A 25,062-nucleotide genomic window follows, 5' to 3' on the forward strand; every position below is an offset into this window, starting at 1 on the left:
CTGACGTCTGACACGCCCCCTCCATAACTCACCATAAGGTAGGACAGTTTTTCTTGCTTTTTAAAAAACTTTTTTTCTGATCAAGAAAGGTAAAGTTGATATGACTTTAAATAGAAAAGGGGGTTTCTTTTCCCTGTTAGTGTTTTATTCTATTGCATTTGGCTGCCACACAGTTTCAGGGTGTGTCGTTGATAAGTAGAACTGCCAGTGTCTTGAATGGAAGACATGACACATGCTTGTCTCCACAGTAACAATACAGACGTGAGCTGCCATTGAGATATGCGTCAGAAGTGTCCAAACAACCAGTTGCAATGCTATGCACCTGTTCATCAAGACTTTTGACTCTCTGCGACCTTTGGTTTAACCCAGGATACATCACATCCTTAACATGGAACATTTGCACGGGATTTGATTACTTTTTAGTTGATCAAATCACTAAATGTGTCATTCTGCATTAGGGATGAGCGATGGGGCCTAAAATCTATGTCACGATATATATTGCAACCTTTTGCAATAGCATCTATCACAATATATTATTTGGCATATAAATGACAAAATAACCATTTCAAAATTACATGTAAATGCTTCTAATTAGGCTGCTGACGTATACATCAGTGGTGTGCCGTCAGGGCCAGCAATGCCTTCTCTGCTGGCCTAATGTAACCAGAAATCATGGTCATAATTAAAGATACAATTATTTGTTTATTTACTTTCCCTAAATATCTAAAAGTATTCATATTCTCTTCATGACATATTATGCTCGTTCCAGTGCTGTTGTTTTTAGTTTTAGTTTGTATCCAATCAGAATTCAGCTAGCTTATGTTGCCATGCTGTATGAAATCTGAATAAACAATGTGTGCTCTGTAAGCGAACGGGGACATATAGTGATAGACAGTTGCGATAGCCAATCAGATCACAAGTTGTTGACAGTAAGGCCTTCTCGCTGGCCTCACATTGAACGTGACATTTACGCGTCCTGTGATTGTATACTCATCGGGACTGTTAGTGGATGAATTTGAGAACACAGAGTTGAGAGACCTGCGATGAGGTGGCGACTTGTCCAGGGTGTACCCCGCCTTCCGCCCGATTGTAGCTGAGATAGGCTCCAGCGCCCCCCGCGACCCCAAAAGGGAATAAGCGGTAGAAAATGGATGGATGGATGGAGTTGAGAGACAGTTGTGATAGCCAATCAGATCACAAGTTGTTGACAGTAGCTGTTCTGTTACTAAAAGTTGGTAAAGAGTGTCATGCTTGTCATTAAATTAACATTGTTACATGTGTATTTGTCGCCATCATGTGGTCAGGGCAGTTAACATATTTTTGAAAAGTGTGTACTTTGAATCAAACTTTATTGACCGGAAGTTGCATAGGCCAAGCAGAGAAATTTACGGCGCCGGCACGTACCTAATAGTGGTTCTTTTTGAAGAAATACTGCATATATCTTTTGTTTAAGGTTGCATCACCTGTATGTACAAAAAGTTGAACTTTGTAATTTAATTTTTGTCCAAAATATTGTGAGCTAAATTCACGATTTGTGAGCATAAAATGAGACCTTTGTCATGCTCATTGGAGATGATTTTTGATGTCATTTAAGATGGCGTTGGTAGAACAAATTCCCATTTGTTTACCTTCTTCATGCCTTGTAAGGTAGCATAACAGCATATACAGTATATGTATACATTTGCATAACATATGTATATATTGACTGTATTGTTTGTCTTTTTAGTTTCACCCTTTTCAATGTTATTAAACCTGCTGACAACACTCATTGGTCTCCAGAATCGTGACGTAAGAAAGGTGTTAAACATCCCTTGCATTAGACATGCACCCCATAACGCCACAGTAGCCTATCTAAGTAGCCTGATGTTAAGGAGACTGTGATTGGATACTCACTTTTCATTCCAAAGTGAGTATCCATTCACAAGTTTCACTTTAGCAGGAAGCGGGAAGCGTTGTGCCGTAGCCAGACATGGATAGCAGAGAAGGAGAACAAAACGTTGATTAGGTGGCAGATATATATTTGCAAGGCCATTTTCAAGAAGGATATTTAAAGAGAAACTACATCCTGTGAGACGATGTCGGCCAACCCTGGAAGCTATCTCAGCTGTTCTGGCGACGAAATGGGGAAATGCTCACCATTTCCACTAGAATAGCCGACGACGAGGGGTACCACTGGCTTATACGGCGTCGAATATGTGCTATAAATTGTGAGTTCAAATGTTTTATTTTTTCACTTTTAATGTTTTTTGCAATTTTAATTTTGACAGTACCACATAAGATATGTTTTAATTGCTGATGCGTTTTAATTGATTGTTGAATACGCCAGAAAATAACCCGTTTTGCACACTGTTTATTTGATCCAATGCACAGCAGGGTGTATATGTGTTCCTGTATAGTATTTCTCCAGCAATGGTCATGTGGTGACATCAATTATAGTATTTTGAGAGGTAATCATTGAAGTCGGAGATCACTGAAGGCCTAGGTGGGAAAGGCACGGCCCGCCACTGGTATACAGTGACATATTGCATCATTTCCTGTTGTATTATTTCTCTACCCCCTCTTGTCTCTACGTCGAGCTGGCCCTGCTCGACGGACGTTACAATAATTGAACAGTGTTGACGAACATTGTTTTATCTGTTGTGGCTGCTTGTCGTCACTGTCACTCACAGCTGCATTGCAAAATCCTACAGAACAAATTGTTATTTTGTTTAAAGTTCAGATGGAATTAGATTTTGTGGGCGGCATAGATTTGCTGTACACAGAGGACTCCATCTAGTTGTATGCAGGCTCCATCTAGTTCAGTGGTTCTTAACCTTGTTGGAAGTACCAAACCCCACCAGTTTCATATGCGCATTCATCGAACCCTTCTTTAGTGAAAAATAACATTCAAGACGAAGTTATATGTTTTTGGTAACACTTTAGTATGGGGAACATAGTCTAAGTAACAAAGACTTAATTGAGAGTTTTTTGGACACTAGGGGAACATATTCTAAGTAACAAAGACTTAATTTAGAGTTTTTTGGACACTAGGGGAACATATTCTAAGTAACAAAGACTCAATTTAGAGTTATTTGGTTAGGGTTAGAGGGTTAGGCTTATAATAAGGCAATGCCGGATAAGGCATTAATAAGTACTTAATAATGACTAGTTAAGAGCCAATATGTTACTAATTTGCATGTTAATAAGCAACTAATTAATGGTGAATATGTACCCCATACTAAAGTGTTACCATGTTTTTTTTACTGGTGCACAAAATGAACCGTGCATGAACATCACCTTGTTCAAAGGACAAAACCAACACACTGCATAAACTCACAACAAATTATACACTTGCAAATCAGTGTGACTTCTGCTGTTGCCGTATCCTTAATACGCCGATAGGGAGAAGTTTTTATTTACACGATGACCTCCGCCGAACCCCTAAGCCCGACTCACCGAACCCCTAGGGTTCGATCGAACCCAGATTAAGAACCACTGATCTAGTTGTATGCCAAATTATCACTTGATTAAATATGGGAATGACGTGATTTGAGCAGCTGTTACAGTGTTACTGTTCAAACTGTGTGTAATACTACAGTGGCCAAAAATATTAAATGTACTTGTTAAATACAACCTTTGCCTTGTTTTTTAATGAATGCTTAGGCCTACTACGCTACTGTATTTTAATGTCAGTTATTATGGTGGTACTTGGAGAACCAAGTGTTTTCTGAGGTGGTACTTGGTGAAAAAGTTTGAGAACTACTGTACTAATTCATTTTTGACCAGAATGTGGTAAAATACATGCTAGCATACATGTAATATCCTCACAGTTTTCTAATGATTAGACAAATGGTCAATGATTTATGGACAATTAGTTGCTAAGTTCTATCAGTGTCACTGAAATTTTGCTTGATGGCAGCAATGATTTTCAAATAAATCTACTCTATTTTTTACATACATATCCATGTCAGTCCCTTAAAGGTGGGTACCAAAATTACAGTGAAGGTACTTAATAATCAGATTTAGTGACAGCGCCACCAAGTGGTTTATTTGTCAGAAAAACTAGCAGCACAGTATGAGTGCATGTTACTATTTTGACATTTGTTTTGCTAGTTTGAGCCACTTTATATCCAAATGTCTGCTTTAGCTAGTCTAAGATACTTGATATGGTTAGCTTTTGAATTAGCATTTAGTGTAACTTATATCCAGCAAGTTAGCTTCTTATTGTTTATTTGCAGGACATTATTTATATTTTGAGTGAATCAAAGGCTACTTTTATCAAAAATGCTTAAAAATAGACGTTTGAAATAATGCATGTCATCGTTTTTTTTTTAGCTTCAGGCTAATTAGTTTCACGTACCTGCAAATATGATGTCTGACAATGGCTATCAAGGCTCTTCTTAACGTGGTGGGTGGGAAAAAACTAAAACATGAAATTAGATCATAAATGTTCGCCACTTAATGTAAAAAGTGTAGTTTATAAATTGTATGTACGACCACCCGTTATAAAAGATTAGCATCACACATGCAGGTAAAGTTGCCTAAGGCTAAGTAATAGTCGAGGTTGTAGTTGTACTGCCCCCTAGAGTACTGACATGGTTACAACAACAGTATGCTGTGTAAAACAGTGTTTTTCAAACTTTTTTGAGCCAAGGCACATTTTTTCATTGAAAAAATCCCGAGGCACACCACAAGCAGAAAACATAAACAAATGAAACTCAGCAGCCGATATTGACAGTAAAAAGTCGTTCTCGCAATTGTTGGATATAAATTCAAACCATAACCAAGCATGCATCACTATAGCTCGTCTCAAAGTAGGTGTACTGTCACGACCTGTCAAATCACGCCGTGACTTATTTTGAATTTTTTGGTGTTTTCCTGTGTGTAGTGTTTTAGTTCTTGTCTTGTGCTTCTATTTTGTTGTTGATTGTCATGTCATGTATGGACGTACTTTGTGGACGCCATCTGCTGCTCCACATGCTTTAAGTCTTTGCTGTCGTCCAGCATTCTGTTTTTGTTTACTTTGCAGCCAGTTCAGATTTAGTTTCGTTTTGCATAGCTATCCCTAAGCTTCAATGCCTTTTCTTAGCGGCACGCGCCTTTTGTTTATTTTTGGTTTAAGCATTAGATACCTTTTTACCTGCACGCTGCCTCCCGCTGTCGTCTGCATATTGTGATCACGACAAACCATGTTCCCGACATCCACAAAGCAATTAGCTACCTGCTGCCACCTACTGATATGGAAGAGTATTACACGATTACTCTGCCACGCTCTAGACAGCACAGACACTCAACAACGGCACATTATTTGCGGAGCATAATTACTGGTTTGCAAAAAATATTTTTAACCCAATTAGGTGAAATGACATCATCTCCCACAGTATACCAGACAATATCTCACGGTACACTAGTGTGCCACGGCACAGTGGTTGAAAAACACTGGTGTAAAAGACACATGATAACGCTGTACTGGATACATTTATTTTCCAGTGTTGTACAATAACTATGCAGTTCACAATGTAGCTTGAAATACAATCATTTGTGAAAAACATCTTACTATGATGTATAATAATAGGTTTAAAAAAATAGTGTTGCTATGCATACAAACTCCAGTAAATGATGTTGAAGAGCAGGTAAGCCAGGGGGAATAAAACTCTTGAGTAGGAGTCAATCATATAGCTGTTGCTCATTATGAAGCTGAGGTTGTGTTTTAAAGGATTCTTGCGGCGTAGCCTGGTGCCCTCCGTGGGGCCCGACACGGTGGAGTTTCGTGACTGCGTGTTCCTGTCTGTGTTTGCCGTGCTGGAGACCTCTGGGAAAGAGGTCAGGTCGATGTCGTTGTCATGGAAACAGCCGTCGAAAGCCATGGCCTGGGTGGCGTCGAAGGACGCTGGGATCTGAAATAGACACAGCAAGGAGAGGAGGGTTGTGTTTTTAGGTTATGCAAGCTGATCCAGATGGTGCGAAAAAAAAAAGATTTTCTGTGGGTCAAATGAGTCGCATGAGATTTATGGAAATAACAGTAAAAAAAAAATGGGCGCATCAGTGACCTTTGCCCTCTTGAGCTTCTTCATCTCTTCCACTGTGGTGAAATAATTGACGGCGGCATACTCGATGACAGAGAGAAAGACAAAGAGGAAGCTGGCCCACAAGTAGATATCCACAGCTTTGACGTAAGACACCTGAGGCATTGAGGCGGACACACCGGTGATGATGGTGGACATTGTCAACACCGTGGTGATGCCTGGATGCAAGGAGCACAGCAGGGCACTCGTTACAACAGTTAGTTTATTTCGAACAAGCATACAATTACAATATGACACATCACATGTTTTTAGAGTCTTATTACAGCAGGTCTGAAAAGGAGTAGGAAGAAGCAGAGCTTATTTAATCCTACCCCTTTTCATATCGTACAAACACAATTGTTTGTACTCAGTTTGTAACACAACAGTGAATAAATGAATAGATGAGTAGGTAAATAAATAAATAGACAATCGAGTAAGTTAGTAAATATTAAATACATAAACAATAAATAAAGTTCTTATAAGGAAATAGTAAATAAGTGGTAATTCACATTATGAGATGAGCTGCCACCTTAACGTGGTAGAGGAGTTTGCGTGTCCCAATGATCCTAGGAGCTATGTTGTCCGGGGGCTTCCATGCCCCCTGGTAGGGTCTCCCAAGACAAACAGGTCCTAGGTGAGGGATCAGACAAAGAGCAGCTCGAAGACTTCTATGGAAATGCAAGAACCGAGACTCAGATTTCCCTCGCCCGGACGCGGGTCACCGGGGCCCCCCTCCGGAGCCAGGCCCGGAGTTGGGGCACGATGGCGAGCGCCTGGTGGCCGGGCCTGTCCCCATGGGGCCCGGCCGGGCACAGCCCGAAGAGGCAACGTGGGTCCCCCCTCCAATGGGCTCACCACCCATAGCAGGGGCCATAGAGGTTGGGTGCAATGTGAGCTGGGCGGTAGCCGAAGGCAGGGCACTTGGCGGTCCGATCCTCGGCTACAGAAGCTAGCTCTTGGGACGTGGAACGTCACCTCGCTGGGGGGGAAGGAGCCTGAGCTAGTGCGCGAGGTAGAGAAGTTCCGGTTGGATATAGTCGGACTCACCTCGACGCACAGCAAGGGTTCTGGAACCAGTTCTCTCGAGAGGGGCTGGACTCTCTTCAACATGCAGGCTCAGAGCCTGCATGTTGGAGTTCAACCCGGTGGACGAGAGGGTAGCTTCCCTCCGCCTTCGGGTGGGGGGACGGGTCCTGACTGTTGTTTGCGCTTACGCGCCAAACAGCAGCTCAGAGTACCCACCCTTTTTGGATTCACTCGAGGGAGTACTTGAGAGTGCTCCCCCGGGTGATTCCCTCGTTCTACTGGGGGACTTCAACGCTCATATTGGCAACGACAGTGAAACCTGGAGAGGCGTGATTGGGAAGAATGGCCGCCCGGATCTGAACCCAAGTGGTGTTTTGTTATTGGACTTTTGTGCCCGTCACGGATTGTCCATAACGAACACCATGTTCAAGCATAAGGGTGTCCATATGTGCACTTGGCACCAGGACACCCTAGGCCGCAGTTCTATGATCGACTTTGTAGTTGTGTCATCGGATTTGCGGCCTCATGTTTTGGACACTCGGGTGAAGAGAGTGGCGGAGCTTTCTACCGATCACCACCTGGTGGTGAGTTGGCTGCGGTGGTGGGGGAGGATGCCGGACAGACCTGGCAGGCCCAAACGCATTGTGAGGGTTTGCTGGGAACGTCTGGCAGAGTCTCCTGTCAGAGAGAGTTTCAATTCCCACCTCCGGAAGAACTTTGAACATGTCACGAGGGAGGTGCTGGACGTTGAGTCCGAGTGGACCATGTTCCGCACCTCTATTGTCGAGGCGGCTGATTGGAGCTGTGGCCGCAAGGTAGTTGGTGCCTGTCGTGGCGGTAATCCTAGAACCCATTGGTGGACACCGGCGGTGAGGGATGCCGTCAAGCTGAAGAAGGAGTCCTATCGGGTTCTTTTGGCCCAAGGGACTCGTGAGGCAGCGGACAGGTACCGACAGGCCAAGCGGTGTGCGGCTTCAGCGGTCGCGGAGGCAAAAACTCGGACATGGGAGGAGTTCGGGGAAGCCATGGAAAACGACTTCCGGACGGCTTCGAAGCGATTCTGGACCACTATCCGCCGCCTCAGGAAGGGGAAGCAGTGCACTACCAACACCGTGTATGGTGCGGATGGTGTTCTGCTGACCTCGACTGCGGAAGTTGTGGATCGGTGGAGGGAATACTTCGAAGACCTCCTCAATCCCACCAACACGTCTTCCTATGAGGAAGCAGTGCCTGGGGAATCTGTGGTGGGCTGTCCTATTTCTGGGGCTGAGGTTGCTGAGGTAGTTAAAAAGCTCCTCGGTGGCAAGGCCCCGGGGGTGGATGAGATCCGCCCGGAGTTCCTTAAGGCTCTGGATGCTGTAGGGCTGTCTTGGTTGACAAGACTCTGCAGCATCGCGTGGACATCAGGGGCAGTACCTCTGGATTGGCAGACCGGGGTGGTGGTTCCTCTCTTTAAAAAGGGGAACCGGAGGGTGTGTTCTAACTATCGTGGGATCACACTCCTCAGCCTTCCCGGTAAGGTCTATTCAGGTGTACTGGAGAGGAGGCTACGCCGGATAGTCGAACCTCGGATTCAGGAGGAACAGTGTGGTTTTCGTCCTGGTCGTGGAACTGTGGACCAGCTCTATACTCTCGGCAGGGTCCTTGAGGGTGCATGGGAGTTTGCCCAACCAGTCTACATGTGCTTTGTGGACTTGGAGAAGGCATTCGACCGTGTCCCTCGGGAAGTCCTGTGGGGAGTGCTCAGAGAGTATGGGGTTTCGGACTGTCTGATTGTGGCGGTCCGCTCCCTGTATGATCAGTGTCAGAGCTTGGTTCGCATTGCCGGCAGTAAGTCGGACACGTTTCCGGTGAGGGTTGGACTCCGCCAAGGCTGCCCTTTGTCACCGATTCTGTTCATAACTTTTATGGACAGAATTTCTAGGCGCAGTCAAGGCGTTGAGGGGATCCGGTTTGGTGGCTGCAGGATTAGGTCTCTGCTTTTTGCAGATGATTTGGTCCTGATGGCTTCATCTGGCCAGGATCTTCAGCTCTCACTGGATCGGTTGGCAGCTGAGTGTGAAGCGACTGGGATGAGAATCAGCACCTCCAAGTCCGAGTCCATGGTTCTCGCCCGGAAAAGGGTGGAGTGCCATCTCCGGGTTGGGGAGGAGATCTTGCCCCAAGTGGAGGAGTTCAAGTACCTCGGAGTCTTGTTCACGAGTGAGGGAAGAGTGGATCGTGAGATCGACAGGCGGATCGGTGCGGCGTCTTCAGTAATGCGGACGCTGTATCGATCCGTTGTGGTGAAGAAGGAGCTGAGCCGGAAGGCAAAGCTCTCAATTTACCGGTCGATCTACGTTCCCATCCTCACCTATGGTCATGAGCTTTGGGTTATGACCGAAAGGACAAGATCACGGGTACAAGCGGCCGAAATGAGTTTCCTCCGCCGGGTGGCGGGGCTCTCCCTTAGAGATAGGGTGAGAAGCTCTGTCATCCGGGGGGAGCTCAAAGTAAAGCCGCTGCTCCTCCACATCGAGAGGAGCCAGATGAGGTGGTTCGGGCATCTTGTCAGGATGCCACCCGAGCGCCTCCCTAAGGAGGTGTTTAGGGCATGTCCGACCGGTAGGAGGCCACGAGGAAGACCCAGGACACGTTGGGAAGACTATGTCTCCCGGCTGGCCTGGGAACGCTTCGGGATCCCCCGGGAGGAGCTGGACGAAGTGGCTGGGGAGAGGGAAGTCTGGGCTTCCCTGCTTAGGCTGCTTCCCCCGCGACCCGACCTCGGATAAGCGGAAGAAGATGGATGGATGGATGGATGGAGATGAATAAGATGATCTCATTTTTCAATGAGGCTCAAGATGTTCGTCAGGATTCTTCTTCTTTGTGAACATTTTGAGTTTGAACAGTTTTGTAAAACTGGGTCATATTATTACATTGTTTCACTTTGCTTAATCCATTCCATAATTCAATTACACATACTGATATACTAAAGGTCTTAAAAGTGTTGTACGTGCATACCAGTGACGTACAGTCACTGGTATGGAAAGAAAAAAAATGTAAAAAGAAAATAAAAAAAATTAATTGTTATATGTATTCAGTGATTATACTATAAAGTTATTTTCCATTTAACTTCACCAGTTTTAGATAATTTTTATTCAAAATCGCTGAATTTTCACATTTGCCGTTCAAATACTGAGAAGAGACGGTGCGGTGAACAGCAGCCGGTTGAGGCACGTCACTCAGTGCCGCAACATGGATTGCGCAATGACTCGGCTAACTGCTGGCCTGCTGTGCAGTGAGACTGTATTGCTATATGAACTATATTATACATTTCCATAGTTTAGTTAGCTGAGGTATATAATGTACAGTGTATTTTGTCAACAACTGTATGTGTGTAAAGTATTTCTTGTGCTGAGCGATCATAAAACGGCTGCAAAAGACGCACTGGCTGAGGCTCGCCTCCTGCACCCCCGCCGTAGAATTGTTATATCAACTAAAGCCCACACTTAAACTTTCCACGTGCAAGATTGAATCTATTTAAAAAAAATATTTCATAAGAAGCCAAAAAGTGCAAAAACAATAATGTTGGTGTTGGAGGAATTTTGAATGACTGCAGGGACACAACATTAGATACACTTGCAGACTGCAGGTGTACCTAATTCACAACTCCTCCAACAAGAACATTATTGTTTTTGCACTTTTTGGCTTCTTATTAAATAACTTTTGTAACCTATTTTCATGGGCTTTCCTCTTTGTGATGTTAAGTTCCTGTTATGCGCTGTCATACAGTATATGCCTTGAGCTCTTATTTTGAAGGCGCTAAGAGCGGAAGTGATGTCACGTTGCGGAGGTTTTTGAAAGAAGGTAAATAAAGTGGTCCTCGTGTAAACTGGAGCCTCCGTGTTTGTTATTTTGTAGTTTCATACAGTATAGGCGACATTTATAAACCCTCGGTTACACTTTTTTAAATAGATTCAATCTTGCACGTGGAAAGTTTAAGTGAGGGCTTTAGTTGCGGCGCATGGACTTAATTTCTAAGTAAAGGTAAGACCATAATTACGTTTGTTTTATTAAATGTGCTTTTTTGTGTGCTACAGTTTGTATGTGTAAAGTTAAAGTTAAGTTAAAGTACCAATGATTGTCACACACACACTAGGTGTAATGAAATTTGTCCTCTGCATTTGACCCATCCCCTTGATCACCCCCTGGGAGGTGAGGGGAGCAGTGGGCAGCAGCGGCGCCGCGCCTGGGAATCATTTTTGGTGATTGAACCCCCAATTCCAACCCTTGATGCTGAGTGCCAAGCAGGGAAGAATGCTGGTATGAGCTTTTAAACATAACCCGTTAACTGCTGCCAATCAAATGGTGAATAAGATACTCTTTAGGGTTCATATGTTTGTAAATCTGACTGTGATGAAGTCAGTGCCTCACCAGCCATGAACCTCACCGCACGTCACTGGTGCATACAAATGTTTTAAATGCCATTTTTCTCTCAGAAGAATTGTTGTACATTCTTGGGTAGCAGGTTATAGATTGCTTTGTGCATAAGTATAGTTGTTTGCAAATGCACCAACTCATTGAATTTGAATAATTTGGTTCAATAAACTGCGATGAGATGGCGACTTGTCCAGGGTGTACACCGCCTTCCGCCCAAATGCAGCTGAGAGGGTCAAGCAGTAAAAAATGGATGGATGGATGATTCAATAAATAAAAAAAATTTGAATGTCCTCAATAGCTAACATTATGTATTATTCTAAACTACTGCTTTTGTAACATTATTAAATTAATTGAAGTAATTCTCAATACTTTATTATATGAGATTTTATATGAAATGTTTCAGTTTAATTTATCATTTATTATTAAACCCCAAAATTGTATTTATTTTACCCTTTTTAATGTCTACTCCTTCTGTTTATATTTGTGTTTGACTTTCCTCTTCTGCTGTTACTGAAAAACATTATTTTAGTTTTGCTAAGATTCAAAAATAGTCTTTTTTTGTCAAACCATCTTTTTAATTGGTTCATGTCTTCTGTTATTATTTATATTAGCTTCTGTGTGTTCTCTTCTGAACAAAACATAGTTGTGTCGTCTGCAAATAATACTAACTTTAGGTCCTTTGTAACTTTACAGATGTATGCATATAGAGATTGAACAATTTTGCTCCCAGTATTGATCCCTGGGGTACGCTACAAGATATATTTAGCGTGGGTTTGCCTAGCTTCACGTATAGTTTCCTGTTGATTAAGTAGATTCTTACCCATTTCAAAATGAGCCCTGTGATGCCATACTCTTTTAACTTGTTTATTAAGATATTAAGATTAAGTTTGTCAAATGCTTTTGTTAGATCCATTAACGCTGCAACTGCACATTGTTTCCCATCTATTACATTGGTAAAATATTCTGTTATTTTGATTAATGTCATCAATGTTGGCTCTGTATCTGTATTTGTTCTCTGTGAGTATTTCCATTTTATTTATGAATTTGTTCAATCTGTTGTTGAACAATTTTTTAAATATTTTAGACAATTGTGGAAGTAAGGAAACAGGTATACAGTTTGTAAACTAGTGTTTGTCTTCAATCTCATAAATCGGTACAACTTTTACTATTTTTTACTTGTTAGGGAATTTTCCTGTTTGAAATGATAGGTTACTGAACATTAAAGGTTCTGAAATCTCTTCAATAACATCCTTTCCATATCAATTGTGTTACAATCAGCTGAGGTCTTGGATTTACATTTATTCACAATTATGTACTGGTCTGAAACACAGCATACTGTACATGGTTATGATAAACTGCAAGATTATTTTTCAAACAAGGCTTTTAATTTTTTTCCTCATGTGAAACAATACAGTACACGTCAACAGTGCGGACACATCTTCTCATTCAATTGCATGAGCAAGTGTCTTCATACTTTTGCATACATCTTATATGTTTACCTTTTTGGACTTGTTTTTATCATGTGTGATGCGTTGGATTTGATGGATGAATGTACTGCTCAGAGCCTCTAGGGGGCGTACTTGCATGATGCTTGTATATGTAAACAAGGAAGTATGGCTAGAAAGTGGATTTCTGATGGACATAATAATGTATACTGATACTTCAAAATCAGGGATCCCTGTGAGGTAAAAAATAGAGGAATTGAAAAATATCAGCCGGGGTTTGAGGGGGCCTTGATGGGGGAAGTTGAAGAGATTTACAATTTTTTAAAGATGATTTGGAAGGCATTTCCTAGATAACAATTATGTAAAAGAGCAAGAAAATTTACCAATGGTTTCAATCTTTTAGTTGCTATAAACTGAAAACCACACCTCTTTTTCATGGCTGTTACACATCATCAATAGTTCATTGTTTTTGTTGAGAAAATATCTTTACCATATCAATATTAGCCATTCTACGAATGATTGACTTTGAATAGTTTGCATCATTAGTTCAATGTGTTGTCTGGTTTGAGAGAAGCTGTATTTGCAGGCTGTACTCTCAGCTACTGGGCCTGCTAGCGTGGCTCTAAGAAGCCGGAGAGCAGCCGAGTTAGAGGTTTTATATCGAAATCTAAAAAAAGAATGCCACTTTGGCTAGAAAAATTGCAGAATTCCGTTGAATAGCAGGCATCTGGGATGCTATTGCCAATAATAACAGACATTCGTATTATTGATCTGTGAGGTAAGACAATTAAGATATGTTTTCCACATATTTTTAACATACATAAAACAATAATAATATAAATAAAAAAAATACAATGTTATTTTATTTTTATATTTTAAAGCAAATTAATTATTAAAAAATAAAGGTTTCTGTTCACTTAATAGCATATCTTAATGTTTAATTTTACTTACAAAAAAATGTTGTATGTTTCATTAAAAGTCTTTAAAACCTCAAAAGGATTTTTTTTTCGGTAAAGTACAATTAATAAAAAATATTTTTTTTTTATTGACTGCCAAAACCTTTGAACCACAATGGTTTATTTGGCCCTTTTCCCTCTCGTCATACATATTTATTAGGGCTGTCAAATGACTATTAAAAAAAAAATCAGATTAATAATATTTTGGAATTTGGAATAATCATGATTAATCACAGTTGATTACTTTCTGGCATAATTAAAATGAGAAAATACCTAAATATTTGTACACAAATGCAATTTTATTGTCAGAATGTAATCCAGAAACATTTTTAAATGTTTCACTTTAGTGCATGTCATTTGTATCTAAAGTTCTTTTAGGCTATATTTTGGAGTGAAATTTGCCAATGAGCACACTAGTTGGGGTCTCCTCACTTATTTTTATACTGACGTATGCATTGCTCTGATCACTGACCGTATAGCGGTCAAGGTAAAAGAGCTTGTACGGTCAAAATTAATTGCATGATTAACCTATGTGTGTACATGATTAATGCAATTTTGATACTCCTAATATTTATACAAATTTTATTGACACTATTTGTTGGCTGACAGCATTTCATTACACATTCTAGTATGTAGCTATGGATGTCATAAAAAATGTTACATTTTTTTGGTTAAACTTGATTCTACATGCAAAATTTGTTTTACCATGAAAAAGCAAGTGTTTAATGTCTGTCCCCCCAAAAAATCCCCTGACTCTACCTGTCTTCAATGACATTAGAACAATGAGAAACATCCTATACTGTAGAGTGGTTGCGTTATGTTGAGTACCCAAAGAGACACGGGCTGGTACGGCCCTCCTGTCTATCCAGAAGGACACCCAAGACAGCATCACCATCAGCATGGTGGGAAAATACGTCTGGAGCATGAAGAAGAAGATGTGCCTCCTGAGAATGAAATTAATGTAGAGCCGATTGTACCAGCCTGGAACACAGGAGAAAGAGTTCATTGTTTACAAATACTACAGTTTCCAGTTATGGGTATTGTAACGTGTCCAATCACACATACCGGTACTGCTGTAAAAGGCGAGCCCAAAAGAAGGCTGGAAGTCTTCAACAAAAAACTGTGAGAGCACGATCTCATCAGTCCTTAATGAATCGTTTCCGTTCTTCCAGTAGAGCATGAGGTCGTTCTCATTGTAAGCATCTTTGAGAGAAGGAACAAGGAGGAAAATATGAGCTTTATTTATGCCTGCATTTAAAGAAGAGAGAAAGTAAGGGCAATTCTGCATCTCCAGTGAAACGAGGAGACATGTTCTATTCAAATACACAAAAGGTAAAAGTGCTCAGCCCAAGTTTGATGAATTCAAAGATAAGAATGAAACATAAATATTATCCCCAATGACAATGGTTCTCAAACTTTTTTCACCAAGTACCACCTCAGACAAAACTTGGCTCTGCAAGTACCATCATAATGACCAACATTAAATTACGGTAGCAGAGTAGGCCTAAATATTCAAATAAAACAAGGCAGAGTTTTTTTTAGCAAGTATATTTAATAGTTTGGCCATTGTTACATTACACACAGTTTAAACAATAACACTGTGTCTCATCCATCCATCCATCCATCCATTTTCTAACGCTTGTCCCGTTCGGGGTCGTGGGGGGTGCTGGAGCCTATTTCAGCTCCACATAGAAACATCCCGAGCCCAGGATTGTGAGGCACACGCACTAACCCCTGTTCCATCATGCTGCCCCACTGTGTGTGTCAATAAAAGAAAAGAAAACACTGTACTTTATCCAAGTGATCATTTAGCGTACCACTAGATGGAGCCCGTGTGTCACTAGTGGTACATGTACCACAGTTTAAGAACCACTGCCCTATGAAATAAATCATGCATTAAACAAAAAGTATACAATTGCCAGAGGGTGACTGCATTTAACGCTATGATGTAAATCTTTGCACAAAAATATTCAAATAAATTATATTCAACAATTGGAGCTTTCTCCCAACAGAATAAAAATAATATTTTATTAAAAGGTTGTTTTTTTTGGTGCTCAAATATGCGATACTTCAATTGAATGTCACCTATTACACAAACTTTACTTTTTGGTGATGTTCTAAAAGTGTCCCTGAAGCGGGTTTTGACAAAATAAGCACTCAGACTCTCTCTTTTAAAGTTCTGTGTTTGTATTATGACATGATGGACAAAACACCTTCCTCATGGACATATCACCTTTGACCTGCCCCTATCTAGATGTACACACCCACCACTTCATGATAAACAAAAAAAAGCAGGCTTTGCTACATGTCTCAAAATTCAGACCGGACCTTGTCCAAACTATCTGTCAGTCATCCATCCATCCATCCATTTTCAACCGTGTGCCCCTCTCGGAGTCGCAGGGTTGGCTGGAGCCTATCCCAGCTGCATTCGGGCGGAAGGCGGTGTACACCCTGGACAGGTCTCCGCCTCATTGCAGGACCAACACAGATAGACAAACAACATTTACACTCACATTCACACACTAGTGTCAATTTAGTGTAGCCAATCAACCTAACCCCAGGTGCATGTCTTTGGAGGTTGGAGGAAGCCGGAGTACCCGGAGAGAACCCACGCAGTCACGGGGAGAACATGCAAACTCCACACAGAAAGACCCCGATTGAACCCAGCACCTTCCTTTTGTGAAACACATTCACTGACCCTGTGCTACCCTTTGCTATATCACTCAGTCAGCTACACGTATTTTACAATTTAGTATTTTTTCAGCGTATATGCTAATCTAGCTATGTGTTGCCGTTAAATATGAGTGTAACGTTAGCGCTGTAGATCACATACCGTATGCTAGTGTTGCTAAAGTTTGTGTTGCTAAGTCTTTAAAGTTACGTTGTGATGTTGCATTAATGTTTGGGGTTAGATTTTGTGCTCTTGAGACTCCTTAGGATGGATTGCAGCAGGTGGTCACCTTTAAGATTTCTATGCGCTGATTTTATATATCTTTATATTGATGAACAAAGGTGTTATGTGCCAGTCATCTTTGGTTGTTTTTTATGGCTCGAACAAATTGAATGTGTTTTTATGTGAACAGACACAATTCTTTTTAAACTCCACTTGCGTAGATTGACATTATTTTGTGTGTAGGAAATGCGCATTTAAAAAAATACCTGTTGTCGTACATTCCTGCTTTAGAGTTTTTTTCCCCCGACAGTTTGAGAGTCATTAAATGTGTCCTGACTGGTCATTGGATGAGCGCGAGTAAAACTAGGAAAAAGGTTTGTTTTTTTAAGAGATTGTTGTTTGACCACCTCCTCGTCATCCTTTCGCACGTTATTTTATATACACTTATATGCAAAAACATCACAATCCGGGAGATTCTTAACTTTCGTCGGGGTGTCAATAGACAAGGGCAATTGTTTAAAAATAGGATATGGGACATTTAAAGGGGCTGTCTGTAACTTTAACGCCAATGCCGAGATGGCACTAACTTTCCAGTGTGTTGTAAGCAATATATACCGCTCTCTTCCAACGTTTAGCAATGACGTAACTATGCCCGTATGTACGTAACAAACATGCACCTGCATTAGCTTTGTGTATGGTCAGCTAATGACAGCGATTTAGCAAAGTTCAGCTATTAAAAGTTAGCTATCATTCAATGTCTATTCTATCATGGTGGGCGGTATAGCTCGGTTGGTAGAGTGGCCGTGTCAGGCTCGATCCCCGCTTCTGCCATCCTAGTCACTGCTGTTGTGTCCTTGGGCAAGACACTTTACCCACCTGCTCCCAGTGCCACCCACACTGTTTTAAAAATGTAACTTAGATATTGGGTTTCACTATGTAAAGCGCTTTGAGTCACTAGAGAAAAGCGCTATATAAATATAATTCACTTCACTTCACATCATAACAGCAACATGACTGCAAATCCTTAGTTGTTTCTCCGTGATGGCTTTTGTGTATGCGCACATGCTCCCACCGTGTACGTGTGGACAAGACCATCTTTATTCATTGTGAAAAATATAGACACTCTAAAAAAATACATGTTCTGTTAAACCACTAATGGTAACATAAGCCAGTCTTGTTATATTTTTTGGTAACATTTTTTGTTATACTTTAAGCAAATTGCAAACAGCCCCTTTAACGCACGCTTATATTTGCTGCAGTAAGCTTTTTATGTTAAGTGGCATTTCACAAAGGCAATGTTTTCTATACTCACAGCTCTCAAGCTCCAGCGAGCAGTTCTGTGTGTCCAGAGGGAAACTGCTGAAGTCCATTGAGCAAAGTGCTGTCACAGTAATCCTAAAACACAGCTTAACATTAAACAAACACACACACAAGCTACAGTATGCACATAACTGCACATTAATGGGATGTTGATGGCAGCCTGGATGGACCTCAGAAGTTTTTCACACATACAATTTACTTGGAATTTGTACAAAAAAGTACACAAATTTAACATTTTTGAACCCGACAATTATTGAAGCACAAACCAAGACTTTTCCATTTAAATCATAATCATTATATTCTTTTTCATTGTCATCATGATCTTTCCTAGGTGATTGGCAGGGAGATGTCACATGGTTCCATGTTTTTTGTCCCCTTTCACTCAACTGTAAGTTAACAAATATGGAAAATGTGAATTTGAAGAAAACAAGACTAAGTTCCATAAATGTAGTGTTGTCGGTGCAAGTTTGAGTAGTGCATCAAATAGCAAAACAAATGTCAGCTGCATTACCCATCTGCAGTATAATTCATTTACTAATTACTGCCAGTCACTGCTTACAATCTGCTGGTGCAGCTTGTTGCGGTGCGAGGCTGTCAATCTTGCCGCCATATTGTCAACATGAGGCTGTGACATGGATATGATGAAACATATTAACTGCATCACATATCAGAACAACCCTGTTGATTGTTTTTTTCATATCTATTAAAACAATTGTAAGTATTTTTAACACTAATATAATTAGACACACTTGAACACGCTGTTCAATATCATGGCCACTGATTGGCTAAAAAGTCAAAGTTAAACCACTGATAGTCACACACACACTAGGTGTGGTGAAATTACCCTCTGCATTTGACCCATCCCCTTATTCCACCCCCTGGGAGGTGAGGAGGGCAGTGAGCAGCAGCGGTAGCCGCGCTCGGGAATCATTTTGGTGATTCAACCCCCAATTCCAACCCTTGATGCTGAGTGCCAAGCAGGAAGGCAATGAGTCCCATTTTTTTAGTCTTTGGTATGACTCGGCCGGGGTTTGAACTCACGACCTAAAGCCTCAGGCAGCAGTACTACGTTGGATTAAAAGAGTGTAAAGGTGACTAATGGGTGTTATTCCATGTATAGAGGGCTCTCATGATGTTGAAAAAAATACTTAGAAGGTAGTAAACTTGTTTTTATCCTCTAGTTATGAAAATGTTTTTAATTCATAATTAATGATTCCTACTTTGTAGAAATGTGTTTATCGGGTGATGTTCGGAACCTATGACTATACTATTATTATTTAATAGATTTTTGAATCTTTTAGACTTCTTCCTTATGTTTTTATTCTATTTATATTTTGCTTGAATATTCCATATAAATATACATTTATTGATTAAAAAGATTAAACAACACCATGTCTTAGTCTTTGTCTTATTTCAACACATTAATCAAGTATGCATTATTTTGCATGCTATCATTTAATAAACATACAGTAACTGTAGTTAACGGTGGCAGCAACATTTTGGAAAAAATGGCGAATATTACCCGAGAGACCAATAGCAAAATATAAATATGTGTGTGATAAATGTTTTTGTTTTTTTACCGGACACTGTAGAGAATGTTGCCATCAGGGAATACCCTCAGCATGATGTTCTCCATGGTTGTGTCATGGATAAAAGAGCGCTTGGAGTGCACAAAGAACACATCAGGCACCCAGATCTTCTTCACCAGACGGGAGTCGAAGGTTCGACTCTTATTGTTGCTGGAGGGGAAGGCCAGACGATCATCTTGCCAGTAATGTCTCAGGTACAAAGTCATTGTGAAGTCCTGAAAATACAAAAAAAACTCCATGAGAAGGATGAATTGTACTGTATAGCTGTAAATCTAAATGAAACCTACCATGTTTACTTCACTTATGCTGTCGATGCTCTCTACCTGGACATCGATGCCGACAGGAATAGCAGAACCTGGAACAAATGTCATATGTCACGATAAATCAGCTTTCAACAACAGCTGGTTAACATGACATCATGATCTACTTTAACGTCCCTCATCTGTACATCTAGCACAGATTATGCGCTTAAATGTCCTTTCGATCCGTACAAGGAGATGTAATCCATACTATAGAGACGCTGGAGACAAAACATTAGATAATAATCATGACTCAACAGATCAGAGAGGATATAGTAGCACTTTTCACAAAGATGCTATGATGCTATGACCATATAGAAAATAGTTAATGAAGTGTCTAACTAATTTGCTGAACAGAAACTGAACATGTATTTGGAGTTTAGGTTTTTTAACTAATGCAAGTTGTCCAAAGAGCAGTCCAGTGGCCCTTCTCGGCCGACAGCACATTTTTGTATTGGACATATTCCTAAAATAAAATGTTTTTTTTTATTAATAAAATATGTATTTATATATTACAGTAATTGGCTTTGTCACTATAACAGGGATTCTCAATTTTTTTGACCTCGGGGCCCAACCTTTGCAATACAGAGGGCCCTGGGGCCCATATACTCAAATATTAACACTGAATTAGTAATCTTACTCTTTATTTTAATCATATTCAATAACTATTGCTAACCCACTTCCAGTTTGCAACCTTGTCAAATGATATGAAACCTTGTGTTAATCACAAAGCTTTTAACACAAAACTTAGGCTTAGGTCAGGCTGGTTAGAAAAATAAGTTCTACCCAAATATACTGCATAAGAAGGGACTCATAAATAACTGACAAAAAATACATTCTCACACAATTATCCATCCATATATATGTCGTGCTAAAGTGAATAAACTGAAATAATAATGAATATGTTTCTTTAAAAAATTGTCAATAAAATTAAATTGCAGATAAAAATACAGCTTCACAACTTAAGTCATAATTTTTGCGCTTAGGAAACTTCTCTATGACTTTAGCTGCGGACTTCTTCTGATTGTTTAAGATTGTCATTACTGCCACAAGTGGTGGAAAAGTGCATTACAACGGAATACTGTTGCGACCCATACGAACCACAACTGACCCCTGACAGGATCCGAAACAGCTACGAAACATCATCCGGACTCTTTCCATTTTTATATAACTCAATATGAGTTACAAACCCCATTTCCCTATGAGTTGGGAAATTGTGTTAGATGTAAATATAAACAGAATACAATGATTTGCAAATCCAAGACAAGATATTTGATGTTCAAACTCATAAACTTTATTTTTTTTTGCAAATAATAATTAACTTAGAATTTCATGGCTGCAACACGTGCCAAAGTAGTTGAGAAAGGGCATGTTCACCACTGTGTTACATGGCCTTTCCTTTTAACAACACTTAATAAACGTTTGGGAACTGAGGAGACACATTTTTTAAGCTTCTCAGGTGGAATTATTTCCCATTCTTGCTTGATGTACAGCTTAAGTTGTTCAACAGTCCGGGGGTCTCCGTTGTGGTATTTTAGGCTTCATAATGCGCCACACATTTTCAATGGGAGACAGGTCTGGACTACAGGCAGGCCAGTCTAGTACCCGCACTCTTTTACAATGAAGCCACGTTGATGTAACACGTGGCTTGGCATTGTCTTGCTGAAATAAGCAGGGGCGTCCATGGTAACGTTGCTTGGATGGCAACATATATAAGCTAGTATTTTTGTTTGCTACTTTGTCTACCTGTTTTTTATGTGGCATTGGTTTTTCCCACCAGTTTCATTGTTTTGTGTTCTACCTTATTGTGCTCATATTAAAGACTTTGCACACACAACTCCGTCTCTTCCGCTTCTGGGGTCCATTCTGCCATCAAAGCGTGACAATGTGTCAGTTTCCATCGCCTGCGTCACTGACATGGCAGTGAAGTTCCACATCCTTGCACTAAATATACGCAGAACTTCTATTTTTGCCGGTCGCCACAGCATGGCACTCCAATTTAGCTAAAATCTGCTTGTGTTGGACAGAAGGTCATGCACAAACAAAATAATGCATCCAGTTGACTTTCAAAATAGTCCGTCCTCCAGGTGAATCGTATTTTACATTTTTAAACGCCCTAATGGGTGTGGACGGACATGAAGTCAACTTGTCAAAGGTTTTCAGACGTAATGTCACCTTCTTTGGAGGTCCAAAATTAAATAATCATATACAGGCATATCCCAGGCAGCGAATATGGGGTCCTGTGTCAAATGCCAGCGGATACGGGGCTGGTGAAGCAGGGGCGTGGTTAGCGGGAGTTTGTGTCTACAATGCTCGCCAAGGATGAAGTTGCTGTTTGCTTCAAAGAAAAAGTATATTCCTCAAGTCAATGTCGTCAGACGCGTCCGCCTGTGGGTATTAATAGCCGGCAAAGCCCGAGACGTTCCACAGTGTTTACTTCAGTGTTTACTGTATCACGTGATTATGCAGGGATTCGGGAGTTATCGTAAAAGTCTGCGCTATACCGCTGCACGGCGATGGGGTTTGCCGGACGACAGATGCCGGTTACGTTTCGCTGCCGTTCTGCATCCTGAGGCAATCGGGGTCGAGAAACAGTTGTAATGGCCCTCTAGGGGGCTCTCACAGCTCAACAATGGGCCCTGGCCCTATATGGTTAAGAAACACAGACCTACAACACAAAACTGAGATGTGGATGTTTTGTTCAGATACATATGTCTGGCATACTGTACATTGACCTACACAAGATTGGTTGTCGCATCTCTCATTCTGATAATAAAATATAATAATTTAAATTACACTTTTAACATGTGTGCATTAATAAAAAAACTCAGCTGTTGCCAAACAGAGCAACGGTGCAGAAATGATGTCCACGTATATAAAGTTCCAAGTACTCCATGCGGTCTGGATTTTATACATTTTTATTAGTTTCGCTCATTAAATGATTAACCTACAAATCAAAGCTTTTTTCTGATCAAATCGTTGCAGCCACAAGCACTATTGGTGGTACGTGGGCTCCAGTTTGTGCATTGTGTGTGTGTGTGTATATGTATATATATATGTGTATATATATATATATATATATATATATATATATATATATATATATATATATATATATATATATGTATATATATATATATATATATGCATATATATATATGCATATATATATAACAATATATATGTGTGTATATATATATATATATATATATATATATATATATATATATATATATATATATATATATATATATATAACAATAAATAAAAAATGTCAGGTTAATTATTTGCCTAATTTAAATTAACCTAAAGACCCCAATATTTTTAAAACAAACACAAATTTATTGTCAAAATGTTGTACCCAAATTTAAATAATTAAATACATTACTGACCAAAGATGTACTGAAATTTAAATCAAATTGAGTTTTCATTTTACTGAAATATTGTTTAACTTCATACACAATTAGCACATGGTAAATGGCGATAGTAAGTGGAAATACCAAAAACGATGGCACTTACAAAGCAATGTGTCGAAGTGGTACTTTGATACTCCATAAGAGTATTACATAAATATTGTGTAATAAAAATACATCCATTGCGTCATGGTTTAGTGGCACCATAATGAAAACGTATGAGGTGAGCTGTAAACATCCTATCCAATCAGTACCATTACCTAATGAGGACTACCACTCAGAAGTATCAGTCTTCCATGACAAGAGAGTAGTGAAGTAGGAGGGATTATATCACCTGGACTGATAAATATTTTTGGTTCCAAACAATAAACATTATGCTGTCTAAGAAGTCTGGTGTATAACATTACAAGTGTGATCATGAGGGGCTAATGTTAACGTACTTGGGGAGAAAACAAAAGGAGGGGGAAAAAAGCGTGGACTGCAAGTAAAAAGGTTGAAAAGATATTAAAGTCATACTATTATTTTGAAACACAGCATTATTTGCCAGACAAAAATGTTTTTAACTAGAGCAAAGTTGTTTGAAACTTTTGATATGTAAATGTTATATTCAGAGGTTATCTATTTTATCTTTGGTATTTTGCATGTTTTTATGTGGCATCATTGCACTAAAGAAAATTCCTAGTTTGTAAAGCCGATAACAGCAAAAATCAATCTGATTCAGAAAAAAATTAGAAATGCGGGAGTCGTTTTGCCACTTATGAAAAAACAAAAAGTGTTAACTAATATTTTTGATTTGAAGTTAATACTTTTTTTTTTTTTTTCCCTGCCCAGCTACTCAGGCAAATCATATTGTTGATGTAAATGCCCATATCGGCTCTACAGATTTACTGTACAAAACAAGTGTGGGGTAATTATCTTGTCTTATTTGTATTTGACTTTATTAATATTATTTGGCGCAGGACGGTATAGAAAGAGAAAATGAAGACGGAAGGGGATAAGAGAGAGACAACAAACATAACAGTAACAGAACAACATCAGCAAATACGATATGTACAAATATGATAGTGAAAGCAGAGAAGCAGTTCGTGAAGTAAATAACAAACATTATTATACTACAAATGGAGCAATACAAATACCAATAGCACTATTGATAATGAATAACAATAATTACCTCCTATTATCAACAATACACATGTTTCAAATGCAACAATACATATATGTTATAACTTGAAATACAAAAGAAAGCAGATAAATGGAGGGGAAGAAAGAGAGGCAAATTGTAACCTTGTAGATTGTTATAGTAACAATAGGTTAAGCTTTGTCAGTGTGCTGTGTGTTACCCAGTTTGCCCTATGAGAACGTTAATATGTTTGACGAAACGTGATTTTATGCGTGACTGGTGTACCCCGCCTACCGCCCGAATGCAGCTGAGATCGGCTCCAGCACCCCCCGCGACCCCAAAAGGGAGAATCGGTAGAAAATGGATGGATGGATGCATATGTACAGTACGTGTATATGTATGTTTCTACAGTGACGTGCATGTGGCTGTACGTACTTTGAGCGTGTAGGACTGTAGGTATGTACTGTATTTGTGTTTGTATATATGTGAGTATATAAGTGTCTTTACGTGTACAATATATTTGTCTCCCAGTATGTGC

General features: G+C 40.1%; 1 protein-coding gene across 1 annotated transcript in view; it reads right to left on the reverse strand.

Annotated features, from left to right (window-relative positions):
* Window positions 1-5,448: 5,448 nt before the first annotated feature.
* Window positions 5,449-25,062, reverse strand: part of gabrr3a (gamma-aminobutyric acid type A receptor subunit rho3a) — a 31,412-nt gene continuing 11,798 nt past the window's right edge. The window contains exons 3-9 of the mRNA XM_061962422.2: window positions 19,980-20,047; window positions 19,684-19,907; window positions 18,096-18,178; window positions 14,956-15,093; window positions 14,719-14,871; window positions 6,030-6,223; window positions 5,449-5,876 (exon numbers count right to left, since the gene is read on the reverse strand). Of these exons, the coding sequence (XP_061818406.1) occupies window positions 5,574-5,876; window positions 6,030-6,223; window positions 14,719-14,871; window positions 14,956-15,093; window positions 18,096-18,178; window positions 19,684-19,907; window positions 19,980-20,047 (1,163 nt within the window). The 3' untranslated portion in view covers window positions 5,449-5,573. The remainder of the gene's footprint in view (window positions 5,877-6,029; window positions 6,224-14,718; window positions 14,872-14,955; window positions 15,094-18,095; window positions 18,179-19,683; window positions 19,908-19,979; window positions 20,048-25,062) is intronic.

This window comes from Nerophis lumbriciformis, linkage group LG09 (assembly GCF_033978685.3).
Source record: "Nerophis lumbriciformis linkage group LG09, RoL_Nlum_v2.1, whole genome shotgun sequence".
Taxonomy (NCBI): Eukaryota; Metazoa; Chordata; class Actinopteri; order Syngnathiformes; family Syngnathidae; genus Nerophis; species Nerophis lumbriciformis.